Source organism: Balaenoptera borealis (genome assembly GCF_965194805.1).
Source record: "Balaenoptera borealis genome assembly, chromosome: 7".
Lineage (NCBI taxonomy): Eukaryota > Metazoa > Chordata > Mammalia > Artiodactyla > Balaenopteridae > Balaenoptera > Balaenoptera borealis.
The window spans coordinates 96,562,094-96,589,396 of NC_138864.1; the positions used below are offsets into that span (position 1 = coordinate 96,562,094).

The following is a 27,303-nucleotide window of genomic DNA, read 5'->3' on the forward strand; positions in this document are numbered from 1 at the left end:
TGCCTGGTACCGAGGGGTGTGGTGTCCTCTCCTCGATCCTCTTAAAAAGCTTGCGGCGCCAAGGACTTTACTGTGCGCGGAGCCACCGCTTCCGAAGCGGTTAGTTCGATTTTGAGCCTCGAGGTTTGCCGCGCTACTAGGCTGCCTTTTCTGATCGCCGGTTTTTCTTTTTGAAATTTTCTTCCCACCGCCGGTGCCACCCTCCCCCTCCTGGCCGTCCGCCCTCCGCAGGGACATCTCTACACTGTTCCCATCCGGGAACAGGGCAACATCTACAAGCCCAACAACAAGGCCATGGCAGAAGAGATGAACGAGAAGCAAGTGTACGACGCGCACACCAAGGAGATCGACCTGGTCAACCGCGACCCCAAGCATCTCAACGACGACGTGGTCAAGGTAAGGTGAGGCGGCCAGCAAGGAAGGGATGTGCCCCGAGAAGACGCTGAGAGGGCCGGGACAGCTCTCCTCTGTCTGGCCAGCAGCCTGTGTATCTTTCCCTGTCTTTGCCACACACTCACCATTTTCTGGGCTTGATGTGCGGGAACTCCCGCGGTCGTCAGAAATGTTACACCTCCCCTCCCCGCTCCTGCCGGTTAGTTCAGCTGGAATTTAGCTAACTTGAGTTTTGTAGGAGTTCATTTAACTGCACCCTTCTCCTGGCAAATGAACCTCTGGATCTCAGCAAGAGACAGCCCCGCACTCCTTGAGAGGGTGAGATGTTTGCGCTGCAGGTCACCCTTTTTCCGTTTTCAGGTTGAAAGTCTAAGTGAGGGGTGGCGCTCCACTGTATATAGAATTAAGCAGTGAGATCGTTTGGTAAGGTCTTGTGCCAAAGGTGACAACCGGAATACTAAGTGAGCAGGTTCCCTCAGCTAAAATTAAGATAACCTGAAGTGATTTTCTTAAAAATAACAAAGTAGGTAGAAATGCTTCTGACTAAAGATGAAATATATATATGTGTGTGTGTGTATATATATGTATATATATACAGAATAGAATCAAATATTTAATATTTATATGAAGGGTATTTAACTGGAAAAACATGGCGCTTGTTGTACACAGCTATGCATATTTACACAACCAAAATAATATGTGCCTTTTGATTTCTCCTATAGACCTCTAGTTAGGTGTGGAAAGTTGCTTCTTTAGTGACTGCTTGGGTAAGCCTTCCCTGAGCTAATGGGACGTTCAGGTTGGAGTTCCTTTTTATACTTTAAGGATGTGCTTGGTGAGATTAAAAATAGGTTAACTGAATGGGTATTGGCTAAACTTCGATCTGACTGGGTGGTCAGTTTTTGATTATGATTATGTTACTCAACTTTGACCCTTTGAACAAATCTCATCAGAGGAATTTGTTGCTTAAACCCATCTTGATTGGGAAATCATAGGCCTGAGCCATCCTTGGCAGAGGGTTTTCTTTCAGGAAGGGGGATGACCAAGGAAATTCCTGGCCTGGAAGATTAAAGTGTGAAGACCCCCAGAGCAGCCAATGGGGTGGGTGAGCAGTTTCCACCCACCCAGCCTCCTATCCAGGATGGGAGGGGCCATAGTTCAGAGACTGTTCACATTTATGGATAATATATTTCAAAAAGGGGAACAATTTAATCTGTAACTGGAAGGAAAATGTAACTGTCAGAATTGACTCTCTTGGCTTGCTGGTGGAGGAAAAAGGAAAATTGGAGCTTTAGCAGGCTTTTCTACTAGCCAGATTATGGAATATTTAAAAGCAGCAGTAATAACAAAAATAGCTTATAACTAGAAATTAGAATTGCTAAAAACTATTTACTAAAAACATTGCCTTAAAGGAGGAAAGGGCATTTTTGCTTGTTTCCCTTCTCACGTAGCTTTGGACAAGAAGGAAAAGTGCCAGGAAAAGATGCAGATTTCAGAAGGGCCTAGCTTCATTAGAGCCTCCCTGGTGTTCCACTGCAGTGTTGAGTGGGATTCCTGAAGCAAGTGAACCTCCCAGGATGAGTCAGAGAAGCCAGCAGTGTAGATGTGGGTCTCCACACATAGCATGACTAAGTTGAGAAAGAAAGGCCCCACTGGGAAAAGAGACTTCAACACAAATGGAAAAAAGGCATAACAGACTTAGTGGAAATAGTTTACAAAATAGCATTTCAAAGAGCAAGTGTGGGGATCCTCATATTAAAGAAATTAAAAGGAAGAGTTAGAACAAGCTTCTGCTGGCCTAGAGAAAGCAAACCCCACCCACTTGCTCATAGAACTGTGAGCAAAACAAGACAATCAGACAGAAAAATCTACCTCGAGAAGAATTTGGTAGGCCCACTTACTCAGATGTCTTGCTTAAAGAGGCCTTCAGAGAATGCCCTGCAAAGAGAGACGCAAAGTGTACATCTGCCAGTAGGGCCAGGAAAGGGGGCCTACACCCAATGGAGACTCCTATTTTATAATTTTTTTTCTTTGAACCCAAGCACAAATGTAATGATAGAAACAGTGATGATCCTCTCCGTGTTACCGAGACAGTAAATAATAAATTTCTCTAAATTTTACTTTTGATTACATAGACTTCTTAAAATAATAAAGACACCCAAATCTTCACTCTTAATGCATGGTAGCTTAAAACTTCACATGATAATAAAGAAACAGTGGCCAACTGAATCTACTGTTAGAGTTATCAAATCAGGTAAGAAAAGGTCTGTTCTAAAAGCAAGCAGCTCTGTAAAAGCTGCCAATTCTGTCCGATTCTATAGTCACTAGCCACTTTTGGCTATTTCCATTTAAATTCCAAGTAATTAACATTAAATACAATTTAAAATACAGTCTTCGGTCACACTAGCTACATTTTGAGTTCTCAACACTTAAGGCTAGTAGCTACCGTATTGGACAGCACAGATTTAGAACACTTCCACCTTCATGGAAATTACTATTGGACAGCATTGGACTAAAGTGTTCATTCTCTATATATTAAAAATGTCCCCATACCAAGTTTAGAAACTTGTAGATGGAGAAGAAATGAAACACTGATTTACAGTGTGAGGAGCAGCATAGTGTATCTGCACAGTATCCTTTTAGTCCCATAAAACAGCTATTTAGGGCAGGGAAGAAAACTCAGAAGATGGATGTGCTGTGAATTTATACTTTAAGAAGGTAGAGTATTATCACCTATTCCACTAGTAATAATGACATAAATTAGACTGAACAATTTAGTTCCAATAAAGTTGGTTTCTTATTTCACTAAAGGTTTGCTACACCATATTATGAGATGTCTGTATAGACATTTATTGAGAAAAAGAGTAAGTTATGAACGCTTTTTAAAATTTCTTCTAATTAAAATGGTCATACCTTCAGACTGTCCATTCTCCCTCTGAGATTTCTATGTTTTCTTATGCTCACATTTCATTCATATGTTTATTATGTACTATTTTGATTTTCTAATAAAGAAAATGGCTTCAAATTTATGATTCTGATATCACATTAGCCATCAATTTGTTAAACTCATCATATGCTAGACAAGACACTGTGCTACGTACTACAAAGTGTAATTCCTAAAATAAGTCCTAGAAATCACAAAGATTAGAGTTAGTGAAGACAAGATGCGTACAGATTAAAAATACACACACAAACACACACACACACAATATCACAACAGTAAGTCACTTCCAAATGCTATCTAATTGGTCCTTTTTTTATTTGCCAGGAAACATATAACTAGATTTTTAAGTTTCATTAATCCATGTTACTTATTCTCTCTCACATATGGGTTTGAATTTTCACTTTCTTTTTCAACTGGCATGATTTTTTATGTGGTCTCTATTGTAAGGTTTCTCATTATCATTTTGGAAATATACCAAATATATACTATAATAAATCAAAAGTAAGTAGTATTGAATATTGCATAATAAAAAGTTTATTTAAAAGTGAATCATATTAATTATCTTGATCTTGGTAATCATTTACAATATGGATGTACATCAAGTCATCATGTTGTACACTTTAAATATTATATTTGTCAATTATTCCTCAATAAAGGTTTTTTGAAAGTGAATGGTACTGATATTAAGTGTTAGGGCGACCCTACTTGGATAGGGCATTAGGGTGAGAGAAGGATGCATTATAGATAGTTTAATGGAGAAGGGCATGAAGAAGGTGCAATGTGAGTTGGGTCATAATGAACAGATGGAATGCAAATAGCTGAGAAAAGTACAGGAGGACATTCTAAATGACAAGGCATGGAGATGGGAATGTCACACACAGGGCATAAGTCTGGAAGGTTTAGCAGCCCATTTTGATTGAAATTAGAGTTCATGTGGCATAGTGGTAGGTCATAGAGATGAAACGACTGATCGTGGCCAGATGATAGAATCCTGAATCCAGTACTCCTGATAAGTTTGAACTTTATCATGTCAGCAGTGGGAAGCCAAGAAGACTTCAAGCTTGGAATGACATGATGAAGGTGGGCTCTTTGGAAGATGACTGGTTAAGGTACAGGATGTAATAAAAGGTAGCCAGTCTGGATGAGGAGCAAACAGTTACGATGTAATTGCATCATGGTCTGGACATGAAATGAGAAGAACAGTATGCGGTGGCACTGGGAATAAAACCATACAGGCGCAAAATGACAGAATTTTAGAATTGGAAGAGAATGTAGTGGTTACCAGGTTAACCTCCAATTCCTTTTTTTAACATTAAGAGAAACTTAAGGGTTAAAAAAGTTTAAATTTCTATCCACGTTTTCACATGGTTAGTGTCCAAAACAGATATTTTGAAATATATCATAAGGCATGAATAGATAAGATTATGTGATTTTCATGGATTATTGTCATGAGAGGAGAAATGAGCTGAGATGATTCTGAGCCTAGCTCTGAGACAAATCAGTACATCTGAGAGGAAATCTTTGTTGAAAATAAAAATACGCATTTGTAACTTTCTTTTCTAAAATGTGAATGTAATGATTCTTAAATATACACGGATACAAAATTTTCTTTAGCAGTCAAGAAAAGGGATGCACATGGTAATCAGTTTGGGTTTCAAAATAATGGCCTAATGCCGCCATGATCCCTTTCAACTATAAAGCATTCTAGAGCAATTAGTAATTAATATCAATATAACAGAGATCTTAAATTTCATGTTTGCTCGATATAATCAAAGCATAAAATTTAAAAGGTCAGACTGGCCCAAAGCACTCAGCACCATGTTAATAGTCTCTTCTGTTGGAATTGGTATTGGTTTTGCTTATTTGTTTGTTTAGGAGATAGCCTCACAAGATGGTGACTGATACTCTGCCACACATGAGATCATGCATGGAATTCAGAATCCCCAGCTTGTAAAAGAGCGCTATGGTCATGTGTGGTGGGAAATTATTCTCACATCACTGAGCAAATAACAATATTAAAATGGGGGACATTATTCATTCATAACCATCTGAAACACTTTCAAATTCAGTCAACAGTGACATATATTTTAAATGCTTATTAAAAGAAAGCATTTTTTCTTTCTCCACCTCCAAATTGTGGTCAAAAAAAACTTGAAGAATTAGCTCAACTTTGGTTCTAACTGAATAAAATTTCATATTATTTATTAAAATTTAAGATAAGATACACCAAATATTCTTGAATTATGAAAAAGTTCATGATGTGGGTTATTCTTCCAATTGACAGCAGTGCTGGCTACCTTTTAAAGGGGTTTGAAGTAAGAACAGCTGCAATAGTAAGCAGCATCTGGAAAGTCCAATAATTTCAAAAACCACCTGCTTATGCATCCTGCCCACTCAAGTTCATAAAATAACAGATACTTTTATATTCTAAATTAAACTGCTTTTTAGTTTGCCCTACTTTTAACCGTAAGTTATTGTTCTCTATGATGAAATATCCAGAGTGAGCTGATCTCTAGAAGAATAGGGCTGTGTGCACTGGGCTATGGGCTCCTGGGCCCTTTCATGATCCTCCTGGCCAGATTTGCAGCGGGCTGCTATTTTCATACAAAGATGGTTTAGGCCAAAAAACACACACTCTTCTTCCACTCTCTGGACCCTATATATATTATCTAAGTTACTATACACTAAGGCCCTGGAGAAAAAGATTTGCATGCTATACTTCTGTTAAAAGAAGTTTTCTAAAAAGGTAGCCCTTAGCACCTAGAAATATGCTTAACCACAGGTGTTCAGAGGCACCTGGACAGAGTAGAAAGAGTCTGTGCCAAGAAAAGAAATTTTTGTGACTTTTGTTAACTTTCTTTTTTAAAACTTGAATGTAATGATTCTTAAATATATAGACACAAAATTCTGTTTCTTTAAAAATCAAGAAAAGGCATGCACATAGTAATCAGATCAGTTCTGGTTTCAACCTAAGGGCCAAACTGGAAAGTGTCTCGTCCCATTAGTGTGGGACACCAAGGAAGGAGGGGGAAGGATGTCAGGGCAACAGATTTCTCTTCCTCAGCAGTCCCTGAGAGTGGAGCTTATAAACAAAGAGCAAACTTGTTTAACTAATCAAAGCTAATAAACACCAGCCTTAAAAATATTTTGAGCAAGCTATTTTACATTTCTATGCTTCAATTTCTCTAACTATAAAGAAAAGAATGAGAGTCATTCTCATATAATAGCATTCCCCTCCCAAACCCATTCACCTTTCAATAAATGATTATTATAAATCTATTATTATGTGCCGTGCACTACAATATGGAACAAAGATAGATATGAGCACTGCCCACTAAGAGTTTATGACTGTCTTCCTTGTCTCTCTTCATTGCAGTTTCCTTTGAAAACTTTTGCTGAAATTCCTTTACCAAATTCTACTGTATGGTAAAATCTTAAAATCTTTAGGGCATAGTTTAAAACATGCCTCATCTATAATGCCTCGAATTGTTCCTGAGCCAGTAAGTAAGGCTAGGGGAAAATAAGGAACATATATTTATAATATATATATAAAATATGTAATATATATATATATTTTTAGAGTCCAATGTACCACTTTTATTTAGGAAAACACCAAAGGAACATATTTTTTGAACAATTTGCCCCTCTTTTGGTCCTATAAAAATTATAATTAACTTATAGAAAATATTTCAGTTCTTCTCTAATATTCTCCCTACCCATATTGGTGCTTGACTTTTAATCTTCCTATTGAAAATTTAAAATTTTCAACCTTTTTAAAACCTCATATCCTCTTTACAAACCCAAGAGGGCTCTCATATTCACCTGGGCATCAGAACCATCACAGGAATTTTTAAAAATACAGATGCCTGGGCCCACTACATAGTTACTAAACTAGAGCATCTAGGGATGGGGCCTAATCTAGGGCCTCTATGCTCCCTAGATTGTGAAGTCAGGCTTAGAAATGATTGTACCCAAGGTTGGCTTAAAGATATACACTTGAATGGTTCTACCCTAAGAAAACAGTTCAGTCACACTATGTAGTTCTAGATGTTCTTCCTGCCAGAAGAACACTTGAAGGTTAGTCCAGTTTAAACTCTGCCAAGGAGTTTTGAAACACCATAGAGGGTTCCCAAATCAGCCTTGCTCAGTGGTCCTCCATCCCTTGAGGCCACTTGGGCTTATAGCCAACTGCAAGCTTAGAGCCTCAGAGTGACCTAGGGGTGGGGTGGCCATATGTTCTAGGTTGTCCCATGCAGACCAGTTAATAATGGTCAATAGTTATCCTGAATAACTATTAATTATTTTTAATTATTAATTATAATTAATTATTACTAGTGCCCCTTTCATTCTCAGAATTGTCCCAGTTTGGAAGAAAAATTATGTGGTCATGAATGAATTGGCAATGACCTGTCACTGATTCCTGTACCTGAAATACATTGGAAGTCCCTACTTGCACTATTTTTTTAGCAAAATGGGCAAAATTTCCATTTAAGAATGTCATGCTTTTCTTTCCTCTCCAGTCTCCAGTGTCACCTCTCTCCTATCCTTCATTGGCCACCAAGCTGTACTATAACTTGGAGGAGTTGCTCTTAAGTGCCAATCTACTCTACCCTCAGACCTTAGTTTCTTTCCCTGCAACACAGGGTTAATGAAACTGACATCCTTCCATCACATATTTTGTCAACTACTCAAAGATTAAAATGTTTAAAATAGTTTTAATTTTTTTCAGTTAGTCCAGGAAACGTAAAATGGCATGCTTTCACATGAGCCATTGTTTAGAGTGGGGAAGTGCTTTTAATTTTGTCTTAAAGGAAATCTGCATGATCCAGGTACTGAGCAACTACCAAGGGAATTTAATTGGTAGAACAGATTTACACCTGCACAGAATACATATTTCCTGCCTCTCCTATGCTGATGCTTTAGATATAAAATACATTTTGTTTTCTTTATTAAACCTTGAGAAGATGTCTCTTGTTGGTCATTATTTCATAGCAGGGGAAGTACATATTCCTAAAGACACAACTAAGCTTCCCTTTAGCCACTGTTAGTTATTTAGGGAATTAAGAGCCAGGCATTTTTAATTTTGAGAAGGCTTAAATAAGTTTTGATGGTGTATGTATGTGCTTAACATATTATTTCATAGCAATTTAAAAGTGAAAATTTTAAAAGGTACATTCAGTATTTAAACCTTTCTTGAGCCCAGCAAGGACATTATAATACAAATGGACATTGATAGATTCTATGTAAAAAGATAAATTGCATCTAGAGATTACACCGGGTCATCTCACTGATGTAGGCATCAAACACAATTACGGTTTCTCATTTATAATGAAGAACTGAAAAAGATTCTGATTTCTGAACCCAAGTAGTGAGAAAGTAGGAAACTGGGAGGAAAAGAAGCAAACACAAAGAAAGGACAACAAGGCCCCTTCTCCCTGCCCTGCCACCCGCTCTGTGCTGGACTGGGTTTTGCACGTGCCAACTCCAGGAGCCCCCCACATCCATTGCTTTGCACGGTGCTGTCATGTCTGATGACACGATCAGGTTCAGGCATTGACTGAGTATTAACTCTCAGCTCCTGCCCTGAAGAGTTTATCAGGAAAGCAAATATATAAACAAATCTGAGTAAGGTCACTGTAACTTAGGGATGCGCTATAGTTGGGCACAAAGCAGAGAGTTCTCAACAATCTCCAAAGCTGAGCACCAGGCATGTGTGGCAGGAAAGGGATGCCAGCAGAGGGAGCAGCAGGGGCAAAGGTACAGAGACCTGAGGGCACCTAACACGTTCTGGGCACCAGTGGCAGGTCAGTGTAGCCAGAGCAAGGGACACAAGCAGGAGCCAGATCAGCATGACCTTCTGTGCCCAGCCAAAGCACCTGTCCCTTTGTAGGCCACAGCAACCCACAGAGGTGTTTTTAGGCCAGGAAGTGACCTGATGAGATATGACCTCTGCTAACAGAAAGGGCTAACTTCAGTGCAACGGGGCAAACCAAGGGATGCCAAATGTGCAGGTGGGAGTGAAACAGGACATGGAAGCCTTCCTCCAGCACTTTCTACAGGCTAGCTTGCTGGCACAGATTATTTTACTTACTCCTCCAACGGCCCTTTGAGGAGGTGCTATCATTTTCAGTTATATTCATCTGGCAGATAAGGAAATTCAGACCTGACCATTTGCTCAGGATTTCATAGGTAGGAAATGGTACACTCAGAATTTGAACCCAGACAATTAGACCCCAGGACCAGGGTTCTTAACCACTGTGCTCCAGTGCCTCTCTGTAATAGATCATGATCCAAGCAGACAGTGGTGTCTCCATAGTGAGGAAAGACATGACTGTGTTCTCAGAGTGGCTGAGCAGCATTTGGCAGGGGGATTCCAGACATGGTCTGTTTTGGGAGTGACAGGCCTACAGTTCTAAGGTCAGACTTTAGATCCTGGTAGGTGAGCTGGGAAAGGAGGAGGAAGGACCAACGTAAAGACCAAGATAAAACCCCACACCTCAAGAAATATGCAAGCTGGGTGAGCTCCCAACAAGGCAGGGAGGGTCAAATCCCAAAGACAGAAGTGGGGTACAAAGTGGGGATGTGTCCCAGTGATTAGAAGTGGAACACACACTCAGGACCAGACAAGCTACAACGCTGGCTTGTGTTGAATTACCTGAGTCTTTAAAGCACCCTGACTGCCCAGGTTGGCCACAGCTCCTGGGCTGCAGCTGATCCTGCCTGGATGTGCAGGGAGGGCTAGGTGTGAGAAAATGAAGCAGGTCCTGACAGGCACTTTGCATCTAATAGCTTCATTTAAGGTTCTCAATTTGCCTGTTCAGTTTCTACAGATATTCGTGCCATTACAGCAATACCTTGTAAAAACAGGAAACAATTGAGAAAAATCCTAGTTTTATGCTAGCGGGAGAAATGCCTATTTAATCCTGAAAGTAGTTTCTATGAGACTTCCTCCCTAATAACTACATATTTGTTCTCAAAAACAAATACCAGAAGTAAGGAACAGTGCATTTTTACAACGTACCATTAACCTCTCAGAAGAACAATTAAAATGTTCCATCAATCATGGCTCACGGTTTTTTTTCTATATTAACAATAATAATATATAGCTGGAAATGGGCATACCAAAACGTGTCAAGGAAATGCAACTGCATTCATTGGATTTCATTGCCAATTATTTTGGTTAGGTCAACAGAGCCCTCTTTCTCACTTGTTCTTAAGTGTCAGGCTTTTTAGTAGGGAGAGAAATTGTTTGTCTAAAATGGTTAATAACCACCAGTTCACCAAAATATTTTGGGTAAGCCTATCATTCTAGTTATAAAGGTAGGAATGAGAGTCATTCTCAGATGGGTGCTCCCTAGAAAGGCCATTCAGCAAATATTTAGGAAGCACTTACTCTGCACCATGCATGGGGCCTGCTATGCATCCTTGTGCACCAGAGCCTGCCTGACAGAACCACAGCCATCCACCAAGGCTCACCTCAGATATCTGGGCCTCTGTCAGCCTTCCCTGACTGCCCTCATCAGAACTGGTCATCTCTTTTCTTGGCTCCCACCACATTCTGTTTTTGTTTCTATTTTAGCATGTATCAAAGCCCTCTAAGCATTCTGCTTCTCTATCCCCATGCCTCTCTCCCCTCTTCTCTTCCCACATCATGTGCAAGTCCTTCAGGACAGAACAGTGGCCCCTGGTGGCCCCAGGACTGTGGCTGCCCAGTGCCCACCCAGGGCCCCACACTGAGTCTGCTGTCAGAAAATGGATGTCAACATCATCAAAAAATCTACAAACAATAAATGCTGGAGAGGGTGTGGAGAAAAGGGAACCCTCTTGCACTGTTGGTGGGAATGTAAATTGATACAGCCACTATGGAGAACAGTATGGAGGTTCCTTAAAAAACTAAATATAGAACTACCATATGACCCAGCAATCCCACTACTGGGCATATACCCAGAGAAAACCATAATTTAAAAAGAGTCATGTACCACAATGTTCATTGCAGCTCTATTTACAATAGCCAGGACATGGAAGCAACCTAAGTGTCCATTGACAGATGAATTGATAAAGAAGATGTGGCACATATATACAATGGAGTATTGCTCAGCCATAAAAAGAAACAAAATTGAGTTATTTGTAGTGAGGTGGATGGACCTAGAGTCTGTCATACAGAGCAAAGTAAGTCAGAAAGAGAAAAACAAATACCGTATGCTAACACATATATATGGAATCTAAAAAAAAAAAAATGCTCATGAAGAACCTAGGGGCAAGACGGGAATAAAGACGCAGACCTACTAGAGAATGGACTTGAGGACACAGGGAGGGGGAAGGGTAAGCTGGGACAAAGTGAGAGACTGGTAGTGTATATATGGACATATATACACTACCAAATGTAAAATAGATAGCTAGTGGGAAGCAGTTGCATAGCACAGGGAGATCAGCTCAGTGCTTTGTGACCCTCTAGAAGGGTGGGATAGAGAGGGTGGGAGGGAGGGAGACGCAAGAGGGAAGAGATATGGGGATATATGTGTATGTATAACTGATTCACTTTGTTATAAAGCAGAAACTAACACACCATTGTAAAGCAATTATACTCCCATAAAAATGTTAAAAAAAAAACAAAACAAAACTTCGTGTCTAGAGGAAAAGTGGACATGCAAAAAGACCAATTAAATAAAAATTTGCATGTACTTTAGTAAAAAAAAAAAAAAGAAAGAAAAAATGGATGCCAAATTGAATCTGCTGAAAAGAATCTGAAATTTCTTTTTTAAGTAATTGAATGTCTTCAGTGAGCTAAAAGACAGTAGGATTATGTCATTGAGTGTATTCCTTTGCTCCTTTTCTCTACAGCGGCCACATTTAAAGCCTTATAAGGAAAAACATATCCAAATAATTAAGAAAGAAATCCAAAAACATTCACTCTATTTACTAAGGTAAAGAGAAAACTTGCTCTAATATGTATATAAATTTATTATTTAGAATTTTTTAATCTCCAGTTTGAAGAGGACACAAATACATCTCTCCTGAGCCTTCCAATAAGCAGGCTGAGGCACCTGGATGACTTCCCAGGGCCTGCAGAATAAGGCTAATCTCCTAAGTATCTGGCAGGCAGGGCAGGCAGATTCCTAGAATGCCAAGAGATGCCATTGCTGCTGCTTGGCACTGCCCCCTGGGGCCAGAAGTATGAAGGCTGAGAGCTGGGTCTCAGGCCACATGAGAGCTCCCCTGCCAAGAGAGGGGTAGAAGGACTCCCTGTCAGACTCCCCATATACCTTTGGACAAATGCAAACATCAGAGGAATGACTAGGTCCAGAGACAGTCCTGAAGAAAAATCTAAAACCTTTCTCAAAGCCTAAAGGAGACAACAGCTTTGAGAAACCCAAGCCTCTTCTTCCTTCTCTTTCGCTTTATTACTCCTAGATATTAAGTACACAGAGATCTGAGATTTTACTAGCTGGGATGTGGTATCCACTATTTCAACAGCATAGAAGTTTCTTTGTACCTCATAGGTGGTCTCTCAGAGATCTCAGATCTGTTCTCAGAAGAAAACAAAAAAAAAACAAAAAACCAGCAAAACACTTAAATGTTTCTAGAAGGGGTCAGACATCATTTGTTTCATTATTGATGTCTGGGCCAAGTGAAATGAATGTTAGCTCCTTTTCCAGATATGCTTCTTTCTATCATTTCCTGTGATAGGAGGTCGATTTACTATAATAAGGATAAGAGTAAGACGTGTCAATTTGACCCCAAATAGTTTTCTCATCAGTAAGCTAAGTATAGGAAATCAGGGTCATTATTCAGTTAAGCATAGATAGGACTAGAAAGTTGCCATTAAAAAAGGGTGATGATGTGTAATGTGAATTTTAGGTGTGACTGATATCTAATATACAGCCAAGACCACAGTCCTAGCACATTTAATACTTTATCAATGACTGGAATGAACAAGTTAAAGAGGACTCTCAACTTACAAATGACACCAATTACAATGACCTTATTAACATATATAATAAAAATAACATCAAAGTGATTTTTGGCAAATTACAAATAGCCCATAAAAATAAGATAAAAACCAATACAAAGTAAGGTAATGTTAAAAGACTAGGAATAAAACGTATAGCTATTAAGTGGGAAACAAATAGGTAAATATATGAAAAATAAGAAAATATCAGGAGAGAGTTGTCATTTCTGTGGGAGCTTGTGAAGTGGAAAATCAAGATGCTTGGTAAACACAACAGATATGGAAACCCCTTGTAATAATTCCACAGCCCCTAAGGGACCAAGATCTCCTGGGTGAGAATCACTATTGTAAACACACCCTTAAATGAATCCATCATGCTCCATACCTCTTGAGCAATAGGGGACCAAAACTAAGTCTATCAATTGTTTCTGAACATTAAACATCTCAATAATTTAATGATATTTTAAAGGAAGCACAATGAATGGAATCAAAAGGAGGATGTAATCCAAAAAAAAACAATGTCACAGACAAGATTCTCTACTTTATTTGCTATTGGTCAGACTTATTAAATATAGGATCTGTTTTGATCTTATGAGGGAGGTAGAGATGCTGGAAAGATCCTAGGGAAGAACAAAAGGAAAGAGATAAGAGATGAAGAGAAACACCCAGGTAGGGCTGGGGAGGGACTGTTTTGTCTGGCAGTTTGTTAGATGAGTTGAAAGTGAACATAAGATGACAACTGCCTTTAGTTACTGCTAGGTTCTTAGGAGACTTACAAGGAAAATACTGCTCAGACACAATCACCATTCAGGACAAGGAAAAAGGAGGAAGGGGTTAGTTTAAAAAAAAAGAAAAGTTAGGTTACATGGGAGAAGAAATGCCAAGTAATAAGAGTGGTTAATCCCAGGAATGTGTCACAAGAGGTTGTTTTGTAAGAGTAGTGTGTTAAATTACTTACTTGTCTATGTAGCTTCGCAAATCCTTCTACTTCTACAGTTACAATTTGGTGTATAAGAATACTGACACAGTCTCATAATTAAGCACAAGCATATGTATGAACACTTTCCTCTATTCCTGCAGGATACCTGGTTTGTTTGGGGGCAAAGAGGAGTTGATGTGGCATTGTGTTAACAGTGGTTGAGAATGCAAGTGGTAAACATCTGAAAGTAGAATACTGCAAAATGCATGCATTGTATGTACCAAAAGGTCAGTATGAAACATTATCTTTATGGCAAGCCTGCCCATCCAATCCCTCCTACACATTGCACAGTCACACAATTTTGCTGCTTGTATAAACCCCTATTGTGATTTAAACTCATGAGAGAGTGTGGCTTCTGCAAAGGGTGGCTGTTTTGTGACTTTAGACCAGTGGTCCTTTACCCTAGCTGCAAATCATCTGGGGAACATTTAAAAATACTGTTGTACCCTCTCCATCCCTAGAAATTCTGATTGAATTGGTCTAGGATGGGGCCCAGGCCTATGTATTCTTTTTTCTTTGGAAAGCTCCCCAGGTGATGCTAATGTACAGCTGGAATTGAGCCTGGTTTCGACTCGCAGAATTTCTTAATAATAAAACTGTGTATCATGACAAAACTTTCAGTACTGTAAGGGCTACAGTGGGGAAATTATTACTTCTCTAGGTCCTCATCCTGCAGAGTCCTTAGAATTTTTATTAGAATATGATATTTATCACTCAAATTCCTATTACAAAAAAAATGCTTCTGGAACTCTGCTATAGCAACTACATAAGATAGACTTGGTATGTGGGATAAATCTCATGTCACTTATGTAATTCAGTCCTGGTGTTTTTCCCTTTCCTTTGCTCATTCTTTCTATTCTCCCCAAGAGGAAGATTAGCAGGTTAGAGTGTAAGAACGTCATCCCTAGCCCTCTTTTTCACTTGGGTTCATGGTTCAGCCATACTAGGAATGGAGCTGACAACATGCACTGGCTTTTCTCCTAATGGTGCAGAGCCCACAGGAAGCTTCACTGGACCTAGGGATGGCAGGTGTCCCACATTTCTCCAGGGCCTAGCACAGAGAAGAGAGAAGTCACTGAGAAGTGCTTTACTGATGCCAATCACTCCTCAGAGCAGATGGGGAAACTGAGCCTCAGATGAAACCTGAATTCCAGATCTCTCTTGGACACTGACCTCAAGTGTTACCTTGGGCCTTGGAAAACTCACTTGGACCCTTTGGACAGCAGTTTATTCATCTAACAATCAATAAGCTGAACTAGAAGATCGCTAAGTCACTTTTATTTCTAAAATTCTGTGATTCCAGTTAACCAGTATTCATAAAAGTGTGGAACGCTGTAAACGTGCGTAAAAGTCCATGCAGAGATAAGGGTGGAGGACCCCCTCATCAATACTATTTTTATTACCTTCTTCCTAGATTTTACCAATTGTCATTCTTACTCTTAATATTAAGGCTGTGGGACTTAACTAAATCATCTCTGAAATACTGAGCTATCAACAGATGGCATGCTGAATGCAAATATACTGCAAATAAATATTTGGTCCTGAAGAAGATCAAGAGCTGGAGTTCATTTCCCCTTCTCATTTGGGCTCAGAACTCTGCGGTCTTTCCTTTTATTGCCCTTGCCTCCAAACTGGCTGTTTGTGTTCAAAGATGGATCAGAAAATCAGTTCCAAAGTTGGTTACAAACTTTCAGTAATTTTTGTTTTTTTATTTTTTTTGTAACCAGCCAATTTCTCTTAGTTCACATAACAAAGAAGCGCATAATTATGTGCAACTTTAGTTAGAGCAATGGTCTTAAAAAGGTCTAGCTAAATAGAAAATGCTCAGACTTTCTGAGTGCTGACAGTTATCAAATTCACCTAGTTCATATGGCCACATTTCTGAAGTTCTTTTAACAGCCCATCTGTGAGCAATAGGATCAGATGACTAAGAACTACAGGACAGAAGCACTATTACTTTGAATCATATTTTCCCATTACCCAGCTATAAAGAGTCTGTTTCTCTCTGACCCATATAAAGTTCAGAATTTAGGACCCTATGTGATTTTTAATCCCATCATTTAGCACCCCAGCTGTATGAATCTGAAAGTAAAAATGAAGTTGTTTGAATTCCAGCCCCCCTCAACATTCTCAGGGAGCTCATCAGCTCCCTAAGCTAAGCTACAGGTTTAAATCTAAACCTAAATCTGTAGGTATGAACCCAAATTTCATGATAAACAAAAACTGAATAGATCTGTCTTCCCTGTCATTACTCACCTTTTGATCATTCTTTTACCAAAATTACTATGACTGGGTTAGAATAACAGAATGCAATCAATAAATGCAATCACTAGCCCCTGGCCAGATAATAACACATTCAGAACTTTCTTTCCTAAAGGAGATTTTATCATGTTTGTGCTCTTGTAAATAGGAGAAAGAGAGAAATATAACTTAATAAATTGAAGCATTCACTAATTTATTCATTTATTCAACAAATATTAATTTAGTATCTACTACATTCCAGGGAGCTTACAGTCTAGTAGCAGAAATAATCTCACACACATACAAAATCAAACCATTAAATAAGTGTGGGGTGTGGGGTAGGCTGGATTAAAAAAATGGTCTGGTCTACATTCAAGAGGTTAGTGATTTGGGGAGGGGCAAGAAAGTGACTTCCTCTATTACCTTAAAAGTAAGCTTGAGTAGCCAGAGGCCATGTCTATTTTATTTGCACTGTCCCCTTTTCAGTGACACCCGTAGCCAGCTCATAGACCCTATCCTGGCTCTGTTTGCTCGGTTCATTTATTCCATCCTCAAAAAGTAGGTATTTCATAACTACTGAATGAAGGAATGAATGAACTCACAAGGCCACAGTACTGTAAACCAAAAGTGCCTGCAATAAATATGCATGCATTCTAGGCTATAAATATTTCTAAAGTTCAGGTACTGTCTCATCAAATTGTATTCTGATTTTCTAGAGCACCAGTTTGCAACCAGGGATAATTTTTTGCTCCTCCCCCCAGGGGACACTTGGCAATGTCTGGAGACATTTTTAGTTGTCACAATTTAGGAGGTGCTACTGGCATCTGGTGGGTAGAGGACAGAGATGTTGCGAATCACCCTACAGTTCCCAGGACAGCACCCTCACCCTAACAACAAGGAATTATCTGGCCCAAAATGCCAACAAGTGCCCAGATGGAGTAACCCTGTGGTAGAGCTTGGGAGCTGTGTCTTGGGAGCCACATAATGGGCTGTGATTATCCTTGCTTAGACCTTACAAGGACCCTAGTGTAAATCCTTTTCCTCACTAGCCAAGCAATGTTCAAACCTACAGAGATTTATTTCATTAATTTTCTATTTGTTTAATAAACAGACTTAAAGCACTGGAGGGAAAAATATTCAAGCAGTGAGGTAAGACGAAAACTATTAGTAACACTAGTTTGACTTAAGTGAATGGTAGGAAACAACCTCTGCCATCAGGAAGTGAGTTGTAGAAACTGAAAAAAAGTTAAGAGTGTTTAAAAAGCTCTGGTTCAAACAAATGTCTATGTGAACCAATGGGTAGCTTGAAAACAGTGAAGACATTTCCGTCTCTTATGTCTTTGATAGAATGGAAAGAGCTTTTATTTTCTTTAGTGCAGTAATCATTCATATTTTTCCCATGACATGCCCAGAAGTTTAAAGAATAACAAACTCCCAAGTGTAAACACAGAATTTTGTGAGCAAGTGAGACCTCTGGAGAATCCTTATCATTGTATGTTTGGATAAAATAAGATTTCCATGCATTAAACAATACAGGACTTTCTATTTGAGAAGTAAGCTTCCAACACTTTGAAGGGCTGCAGTTATTTCTCCTCAAGGATGACAAACATAAGCGCCCCCAAGGTATGGCTCCTCCCTGTTCAAGTTCAATGCTCTAGTCTCAGTGCTCCTATCACTGGCCCTTGCTTGGCCTATTTTTACACTGTTCACTGTTCCATGTCACTTGTTTGGTAACACTCAACATCAACAAGTGCCGCCAAATCAATACCAGAAGCCTGAAGATTAAAAAAAAAGGAATCAAAAGATATGTAGCCTGCTTTGTACCAAGCCACCTGAAACTAGGTGCTTTTTGTAATAATGAAAATGTGAGGCCATGTGGACAGGAGAGATAGTTCCAGATTCCTGAAGAAGGCTCACGGCCAATTGGTCTCAGGTACACCAAATGTGGTTTCAGGTTCCTGACTGGGATCCCCAGAAGAAAGAGTGCACAGCATACTCAAGGAGGTATGAAAATGCTCTGGAACCCCCAAATCATCTCATCATCAAGGACAGTTTTCAGCATTTTCAAAAGGATGTATATTCGTTTCCATGGGATGCCTTAAAAAGTATCACAAACTAGGTGGCTTAAAGCAATAGAAATTTACAGTCTCATGGTTCTGGAGTCTGGATGTCCAAAATCAAAATGTCAGCAGGGCCATGCTCCCTCTGAAACCTGCAGGGGAATCCATCCTTGTCTCTCCCTAGCTTCTGGTTTTCTGGCAATCTTTGGCATTCCTTGGCTTACAGCTGCATAACTCAAATCAATCATATGGCCTTCTCCTTGTGTCTTCACATTACCATCTACTTATAAGGATGCCAGCCATCTCAGATGGGGAGCCCACTCTACACCAGTGTGACCTCATCCTAATTATATCTACAAGACCCTGTCTCCAAATAAGGTCACATTCTGAGGTACTGGGGATTAGGACTTCATCATATCTTTTTGAGAGGAACACAATTCAATGCATAACAGGATGTAAACGAGGAGTGTATATTTTTGTTATCAGAGCAGGGAAAGTTAACTTAAAATTTCAAAGTGTAATACAAACCCAAGGATCATTAATACTCCCTCCTAAGAAGAGCAAAAGATGGAGAAACCTGGTGGTTGCCTTCAGGTGAAAGGCAAAAGGAAAGGAAGAATAAGGCAAAAAGGAATTAATCTAAAGCAAAGAGAGTCCTGTCTACTTGGTGTTGCTGCCACTTTCAGACACATCCAGTCACTCAGTCAGCTGGAGCATCTTCTCCCACAGGGCATGTATGCCTCATGTTTATAATAAACTCCAGAAGGCTAACGCACATGCAAGAGATGAGCTAATCCTTCTTATTTGCTTAATGGCAGAATGCAAAATAAGCACCCACCTGAACAAAATGATTTCAGGAATGCCAAGAGGTTCTCCTGTTCCAAAATAGCTCCTCCATCCTCCCAACACTGTTACTGAAATCCCTGACACTTCCCCACTTCTCCTGGTTTGGGTGCCTGGGCCAGAAGCTCCTGATGTAGTATTGACCATTGCCCCTGGCACTGTCCCAAATATTTTGCATAAGTTAAGTCATTTAATACACAGAATAATCTTATTAAGTATGTACCATTATACCCACAATTTACAGATAAGAAACTAAGGCACAGGGAGGTTTAGTAGCTTAGCAAAGCTGAGATTCAAAGCAGCCCTCATGCTATCAAGCAGGGTACCATATTGCCTTTCAACAGTAGAGAGCAACACAGTAACTAACTTAATATCATGCCCACTCAGATCTGAGTGTTAGATTTTTCAGATCCTCTCACCTAGCAGAGAGCTAAGACAGCCTAAGACAGTTGTTGTTGTTTTTTTTCTCAAAGTGTCTTACCTATAACCACTTGCATCAAAATGAGGGAGGAGGTACAGACACCAGGACCCTACTCTCAGACACAACCGATTCAGAATCTCAGTGCCCAGAAATCTGCATTTTAACAAAGAAATGAGTGGACTAATGTTTGAGAACCACTGGCCCTACAGGAATGGAATAGGGAAAGGTACAATGTTATGGTAAACCAGAAAAAGCCACAGAGAGGTGACAAGGCAATGGGGACCCTCGTAACCAATGGTCAATGACTCAGGGGGTCCTGACCAGAGAAGAGCTTGGTTGCTGGAGAGTGAGGGTAATGCTGAGCATGGAGGTTTGACAGCAGAAGGAGGCCAGCCACATCCTCTGGCTTGGATTCACATGCCCTGTCCCGGTAGAAATGGTTATGCTGAGTCAGGGCAGCATTTTCTGTTAGTTTGGATGGGAAGCATGGTTGCAGGCAAGGGAGAGCAACCAGAGCATGTGGATTCAGAAATTCCTACGTGACTCTGATTGAGCAGGGCTTCATAAGCAGAATAAGGACTGGTGTGGGGTTAAAGAGAGTTGTGTGATGGAGGATTCAAGAGACCTAAGTCCTGAGTTTGGTTCAGTCACTGATTACAACCTCCCTCAGACTCAGGCTCCTGGTCTGTAAAATGGGGGAAATAACACCTGCCTTGAAGGTCCTCACATACAGGATGTGATGAACCAACTGAGGCATATAGTACTCTATAATGTATGTCATTGCTTTTCCAAAACCTCTGTACAACTCTCCCGCCTCAGAATATATCTGCCACACTCATACCCTAAGTCCCTTAATGACACAATAAAGGACAGTTGGAGATGACGCTCTGCCTTGCTCTGTGCATCCCCCTATACCCCTGCCAGGAAAAAGAACATAGTCACCTAAATTCATTCTAAAGTACAAATTACAGTGTAGGCCTCCTGCACTGGGGACACACACACACACACACACACACACACACACAGAGGGAAACATGAGGAAAAGTGGAGACTAGAGACACCAAAGAACAAATTCACTCTCCTCACTCTATCTCTTCCCCACTGGTGTGCTCTACTTATCCCCCGAAGAGCTGGGCTGCTACTTCTGCTTCTACCCCTGCTTCCCCCCCTCAACATACTCCAGTGCATGCCCCCTGCTTTGGGGCCAGATCTACACAATTGTATTTATTCAGATCATTGAGGCAAAACCCAACCAAGCAACAACATGCTTTAATCAATATTTTCTAAATCATTCTTCCTTAAAGCTGAAGATATCTGAGTTTGAACTGCCCCCTCCTCTGTAGGCTTTCCATGCCGTTCAAGTAACTTAAATGATAACCAACCCTACGCTTCATTTTGATCAGATCGTGGTATTATAGAGCTATGGTGAAAAGAACATCTCTTTTAATAAAATGGGATACCAAAAAAATCGATTAATAAAAGTGCACTTGTGAAATCAGAAAAGAATTCATAGTAGATAATATGATAGTTAATGTATGCCTACATTCTTTCAATGGACATTTATAGCTCCTTTAAAATATTATACATATTGAAGGAATATTTGCTAATTAATGTGTGCATAGTACTACTAGGAATTGTGGAGGATACCAAGATGGGTACAACAGATACAGACCTGCCCTAGGTCCTGGTTTGGTCCACTCATTTATTAATTAAGTGACCTTTCCTTATTGGGGAAATAAAAGACTATTTTCCATTCTTGTTATGAAGATAACCTAGAACTTCACAAGTTTGTGAAGAGAAGCAAATGAGTGAAATAGGACACTATATGTATAAAATATCATTATTCTGAGGTCTCTATAATGTCTGAGAAGCAACAACAGGGAGGTCAATCCAAAGGGAGACACTCAAGGGTCCCAGCTAGAGGCCCAGGCCAGGGACTGCAGGTCCCCTCTGCACCCCTCTTTCTACACCCAGCCCTCTTCTCTCACTCACAGAGGTAGGTATATACCCACCTTTCTGTCCTCTTCCAGCTTGAAACCCTGGTTAGTAACGCAGCCCTCTCCCTTCAGGCAATCCTGTGCTCTCCCACAAGGTGAAGTTGCCTAGCACCTGCCACCCCAAAGCAGCCCAAGAACACTTCAATGTTCCCACCCCAGGTTTACATTTTTCCTAGGACTGTGTGTGGATCTTCTGGAAATCCAAGCAATCACGAGGATTAAGGATACAGTCCAGGCCTCCTCTTTTCAGTCGGGGCTGCAAGAACACTGCAGCTTTTTTCCTGCAGTGGTGCTAGTTCAGCCCAGTAAACAAATGGGTATTTTGCCCTTGCCCCTGAGAAAACACATAGGCATTAGAGCAAAGTTCCTGTGTTCTGGTAACATTTAATTGTGCTAGTTCTCAGCCCTCTCTACACCCACACACTCATGGACAACATTTATTCCACTGACTTCAAAGGCTGTTCAACATGTTGGAAATATGTGAGAGAACACTGAGGGGAGTTTGAAATTAGTCTCAACCCTCCTTCTGTATGTGTGGGTTTGGTTCATGTGTTAGGATTTCAGAAGTACGTAATTGATTTTTAAAACATGCATTTGTTTATACTGGGTTTAGAGTCATGAAAAATAAATCAGGATTTCTATTGCCAGTTTTTGTGTTTTTCATAATAAACAGTAGTCATTCATCCTTGTCCAATAATAAATATTTATAGGTTTAAATTAGGAAAAGCTTTTCAGTAGAATTTCCATTCATTCATTATCCATCAACTTCCAGATGCCAGCCAGCACATGAGGAGTTTCCAGAAAGAAGCAGGAAGCAGACTAGGGCTTCCAGGCATGGAGGGGGAAGAGTATCGGCAACAAAAAGAAGTTGTCACTAAATCCAAATGGGTGTGTCATTCGCTAGTTCAGTCTTTTGCATAAGATTCCCCAGGCCCCAACCCAGAGAGTGTGATCTGAGTCTGAAATGGGCCTGAGCACCTGCATTTTAACAAGCATCCTCCCTCCAGTTGATTCTTTTGCCACACTACCCCTGTGCTGGTGCATTCAAGACATTATATTCAGAAGTCAAGATTCAGTGATGCATCTTCTAGGTGGAGCTGGCTCTTAGTCTTTGGTGCATATCTGGGTAGAAAGCCAAGCATTACGGATATGCGCTGATAGCACTATCAATTGCCTAAAACTTTTCCAATATTCAGTTTGATATGAATTGTAGAAAGTTGAAAATGCTGCATTTCCTTCTCATATATTTCTAGACTTTGCTCCAGGACCAAATTCCAAGATATTTATATACATTCATTATATACATTTTTCTATAAGCTTAAAAATTGAATTATCTAACAGAAAAAAGAGCAATGTAATAGAAAATAAAACATGATCATCAAAATAAAGATGGTTTGTTTTAGTCATCTCTAGCTGCATAACCAATGACCCCCAAATTTAGTAGCTTAGAACAACAAATATTTATCATCTAACAGTGTGTCAGAAATCCAAGTGTGACTTAGCTGAGAAGTTCTGGTTCAGGGCCTCTCACAGGCTGCAGTCCAGGAGTCAGGGCTGGAGTCATCTCAAAGCCCGACTAGGAGGAGACCCATTTCCAAGCTCACTCGCATGGCCAATGGTAGGATTCAGTTCCTCCCAGGCTGCTGGATTGAGGACTCAGTTTTTCAGTGGCTGTTGGCTAGAGTTCTCCCACTTAGATCTCATTGGCCAGAATTGGGTCACATGTCTACTCTAAACTGACCACTCACCAAGGATACTAAGATTACCCTGGCAAGTCTAAACCAACTATAACTTAACTCTGAGATATAAGAATTATTTCCAAGACCTGAATAAACGAAGATTCACTTGGCAGAGAAGTGGGACTGTGGATTTAGAGCAGGCAACACACGTCTTCTGTAAACATCTTGTTTGTTATTATTTATGTGCTCCATATATCCAATACAATCACAATTTTGTGATTTTTTCACAATTTTCACAAAAGTCTAAAAAGATATTTTCCCACAGAAACAGACGAGGCAAGCATCATTGCTTATTAAATCTCAAATATACTTAAAGTTTCCTTCTTGAAAATTCCTTATTCATAAGTAAAATGTCCAAATTTTGAGACAAAGAATGACCCCATGGTTTTTTAATCCTGTGTACATATAAAATGTTTTTTAAATATTTCCATTGCATACATTTAACAAGATGAAATCTTCTGAGACTTACTGTATTAGCCAGCTATTATTAAAACACAATGAGACAGATTGCTTTTCTTGACATCTGCTGATAGATTTTTGTTAACTTACGTTTCTGAAATTATAGCATCATAAGTCAATGTTGCACAAAAGTATTTAATGTCATTTATAAAAATCTAGTTATATAAACTGTTGACTCCTTATAAAGCATCTATTAAGACACAGAAATATCACTGAAGCATATTTATGCCTTTGATCTTGCAGTCTGCATAATGATTCGGACCAGAGGCGCAACTTGTTCCATAGATTACAGAACAGAAAATCAGTTCTTCGAGAAGCTGCTCAACCTCATCTGAGGCATCCCATTCTAAGAAACTAAATGGCACCTGCATGTCTTGGTTTTTGTGTTTGTTTAAAAGCAAATCTCTAACTGCTGTTCTGCTCCAAATCTAGGTGAGCAGATAAAGTTCTGCTCTGAGCAAGACCTGCCCTCCTATAGAGGGATAAGAGGAGCATGTCCCTGAGGGAATGGGATGCCAGAGTGACAGCTTTGATAAGGGATAAATCAAACCAATGATGCATGTGAACGATGAGCACACTGGGGATTGTCAGAAACAGGCATCATCATTCATTCAATGATGTTCAAATTCACATACAAGTCTAGCTGCCTTTTACATTGACTACGGAATGTGGCATCCAGATGATTGAGGATGTGTGGTGACAGCAGACAGCTGTGGAAGAGCCTAGGAGAGTTTCTAAGTCTGAATTCCAATCCTGTGCCTGCCATTAAGTGGGAAAGTATTCTTGATCCAGTCATCTGACAGCTTTGCCCATCGATTTCTCTATCTCAAATGGGACTCCTTTTCTTTAAGGATCCCTTCAGCTTTAAATACCTATGAATCTGCTAAAGCAACTACGCTTTGATTGATGGAATTGTGAACTACCTTTAGATGGAATGACTGATTACTAACAGAACTTTGTTGGGTTCAGTGCATTATGAATACATATCAAAATGTACAATGAGGATATTTTTCAAAATATTCTCTCCAGTTTTCTTCACCCTAGATAAATGTACAGAAATGTCTGTATTAGTGTTGAGAAAAGGACATTTCTCCTAACCTCACACAGAGATACATTTCAAGTCTATGTCTTAGAAGACAATGAGAGACTTACAGGAGACCTAGAGATATGAATGGGGTAGGCAGAGAAGGGACCCGGGAAGTGAGATATAACTTCCTAGGGATATTGTGTGGAGGGCAGGGCTGGACCTAGGCCTGGGAATCAGGAAGTTACAGTTCTAATTTCAGCCTTTCCACTGATTCACTTGGGACCTTGAGAATGTCTGGCCCACTTAAATCGTGCCTCAGTTTCCTTATCTGCCAATTAGAGAGAGTCCTTGGCTAGGTGCCCAGGATTGTGAGAACATAATGTTCAGGGCCATGGAAATTCAATCAGTACCAAAAATGCAAAACATCCTAGTTACTAGATGTCCTAACTTAAAATGGAAACATTAACAAGAGTAATTCCTTTAATAATCAAAATGTGAATGCTTTAGAAAGCATATCTATATGGTTGAAAATTAAGCGAATAAGACTACTGGAAGAGTTTATAGTCCTAGGGATACATAAGCAAAAAAAGGTCAAACTTGGAGTAGGACAAGTTCCAGTTTTGCCACTTATCATCCTTGTGACCTTGGGTAATTTCTTAACCTCCCACAGTAGCCTCATATGTAAAATGAGAATAAGAGCACGCATCTCAGAGGGTTGTGGTAAAGATGATTACAGATGGAAGTTAGTTCTTTTGAAGCATTGATGAGGTTTGAATTCACAGCCACCATATACTTTGCAGCTGATAGTTTCTCTTATTGCAATTAAAAAGCTTAGTCACCCAGAGCAAGTAATTTTTTAATGCCGTTTATTAAGCATTTACTGTATTGCAATGCTCTATCCCCATGCTAAGCACTTTGCATAAATTTTCTCATGATCTCCTCACAAAAGCCTATTACTATTACTGCTGCAGAAATGGAGGTGGAGAGAAACTAAACATTATTTCTGGCTTCATTGTGTTTCCTTAACCTGCCTTATTTTTTTTTCTCAGCTGCATCTAATTGGCTCTACTTTTAATATTATTTTAAGCCACTTAAAGTTTTTAAGACTAAAGCAGCAACTAACTGAATATATTTATATAACATGTTAGTTTTGTCATGTTGCTGTCCACCCCTGGAGACCTGCTCTAAATTTACCTGGATATTTGAGGATAAATAAATCATGCTCACTGCAGTTTCTGGAAAGCACTAAAAAAGCACTGAACTTGCTTTGAAATAATCAAAGCAAGTTAAAATAAAGCTTAAGAATTTCCAAAATGTTCATTGAAAAAAGCATTTATGTTTAGAAAAATTAACTTATCATTGAGAAATCTTACACACATGCATATGTTCATAGATCTTCACTAAGGACCAATTGTGTATATATGTGTATGACCTCATCGTAACACGGTCCTCAGAGACCACACTGTGGGAATTCTTACAGTTACCAGAGGGTTAAATTCAGTAAACTCTTTTTTGTTAATGTACCTTTTAATTATGAAATACTATAATCGTCTTAGAGAAAATTTGAAAAATATTTTTTTAAGCAATGTGGTATTGAAGAAAGAGTCGGTATCTTTCAAACCAGATTAGAAATTCAAATCCACCTCTTATTTACCTGGACAACTTATTAAACCTTACATTTTTCTATGAAATGGGAATAATAAATTACAGAGTTGCTGTAAGTTAAATGAGAACAGTGTTTGATCATGATAGTCAATCAACAAATGTCAGTAACTATCCATTCCCTTGGAAAAGAATCTCTAGGCAGACGTGCTTAAATTCTGTTCTGTAAAGAGATAGGAATCCTCTGTTCCCATAAAGTGCTTACCAGGCTTCTTTGGTAATAGACTATTTTCTAATAAAAAGCAATGGACCCTTTTCTATTGTACACTCAAAATGTATGCACCCACTTCAGGGCATTCATGGACCAACACTGCCCATCCTTTGACTCAGATTAAGAACACCTGCTCTAGTGCATTCATTCTGACTTCACCAAATCCTCTTACAAAATAAGGTCATCTTTAAAAAATAAAATTCTTTGGGTACCTTTCAGTTGAATGAAGGAAAACAGCAGGGCTTTATTTTTAATAGCTCTAGGAAAATGCATTATCCAAGCAAAACCCCACAGTAGACAAGTAAACTGCACAGAAACTTCATTAAAGGACTGATTTGACTTGCCGCATATTTAGAACAGCCTTTGAAAACACACAAG

The 27,303-nt window shown here is 39.5% G+C and overlaps 2 protein-coding genes across 8 annotated transcripts in view; one reads left to right on the forward strand and one right to left on the reverse strand.

Moving 5' to 3' along the window:
* The window catches only part of TFEC (transcription factor EC), a 686,635-nt gene that overhangs the window by 552,857 nt on the left and 106,475 nt on the right, over positions 1 to 27,303 (reverse strand). The window lies entirely within an intron of this gene.
* CAV1 (caveolin 1) overlaps positions 1 to 27,303 on the forward strand; it is a 32,810-nt gene that overhangs the window by 1,336 nt on the left and 4,171 nt on the right. For all 4 annotated transcript variants that reach the window (XM_082400149.1, XM_082400148.1, XM_082400150.1 and 1 more), the window contains exon 2: positions 232 to 396. In XM_082400149.1, the coding sequence (XP_082256275.1) occupies positions 232 to 396 (165 nt within the window). The remainder of the gene's footprint in view (positions 1 to 231; positions 397 to 27,303) is intronic.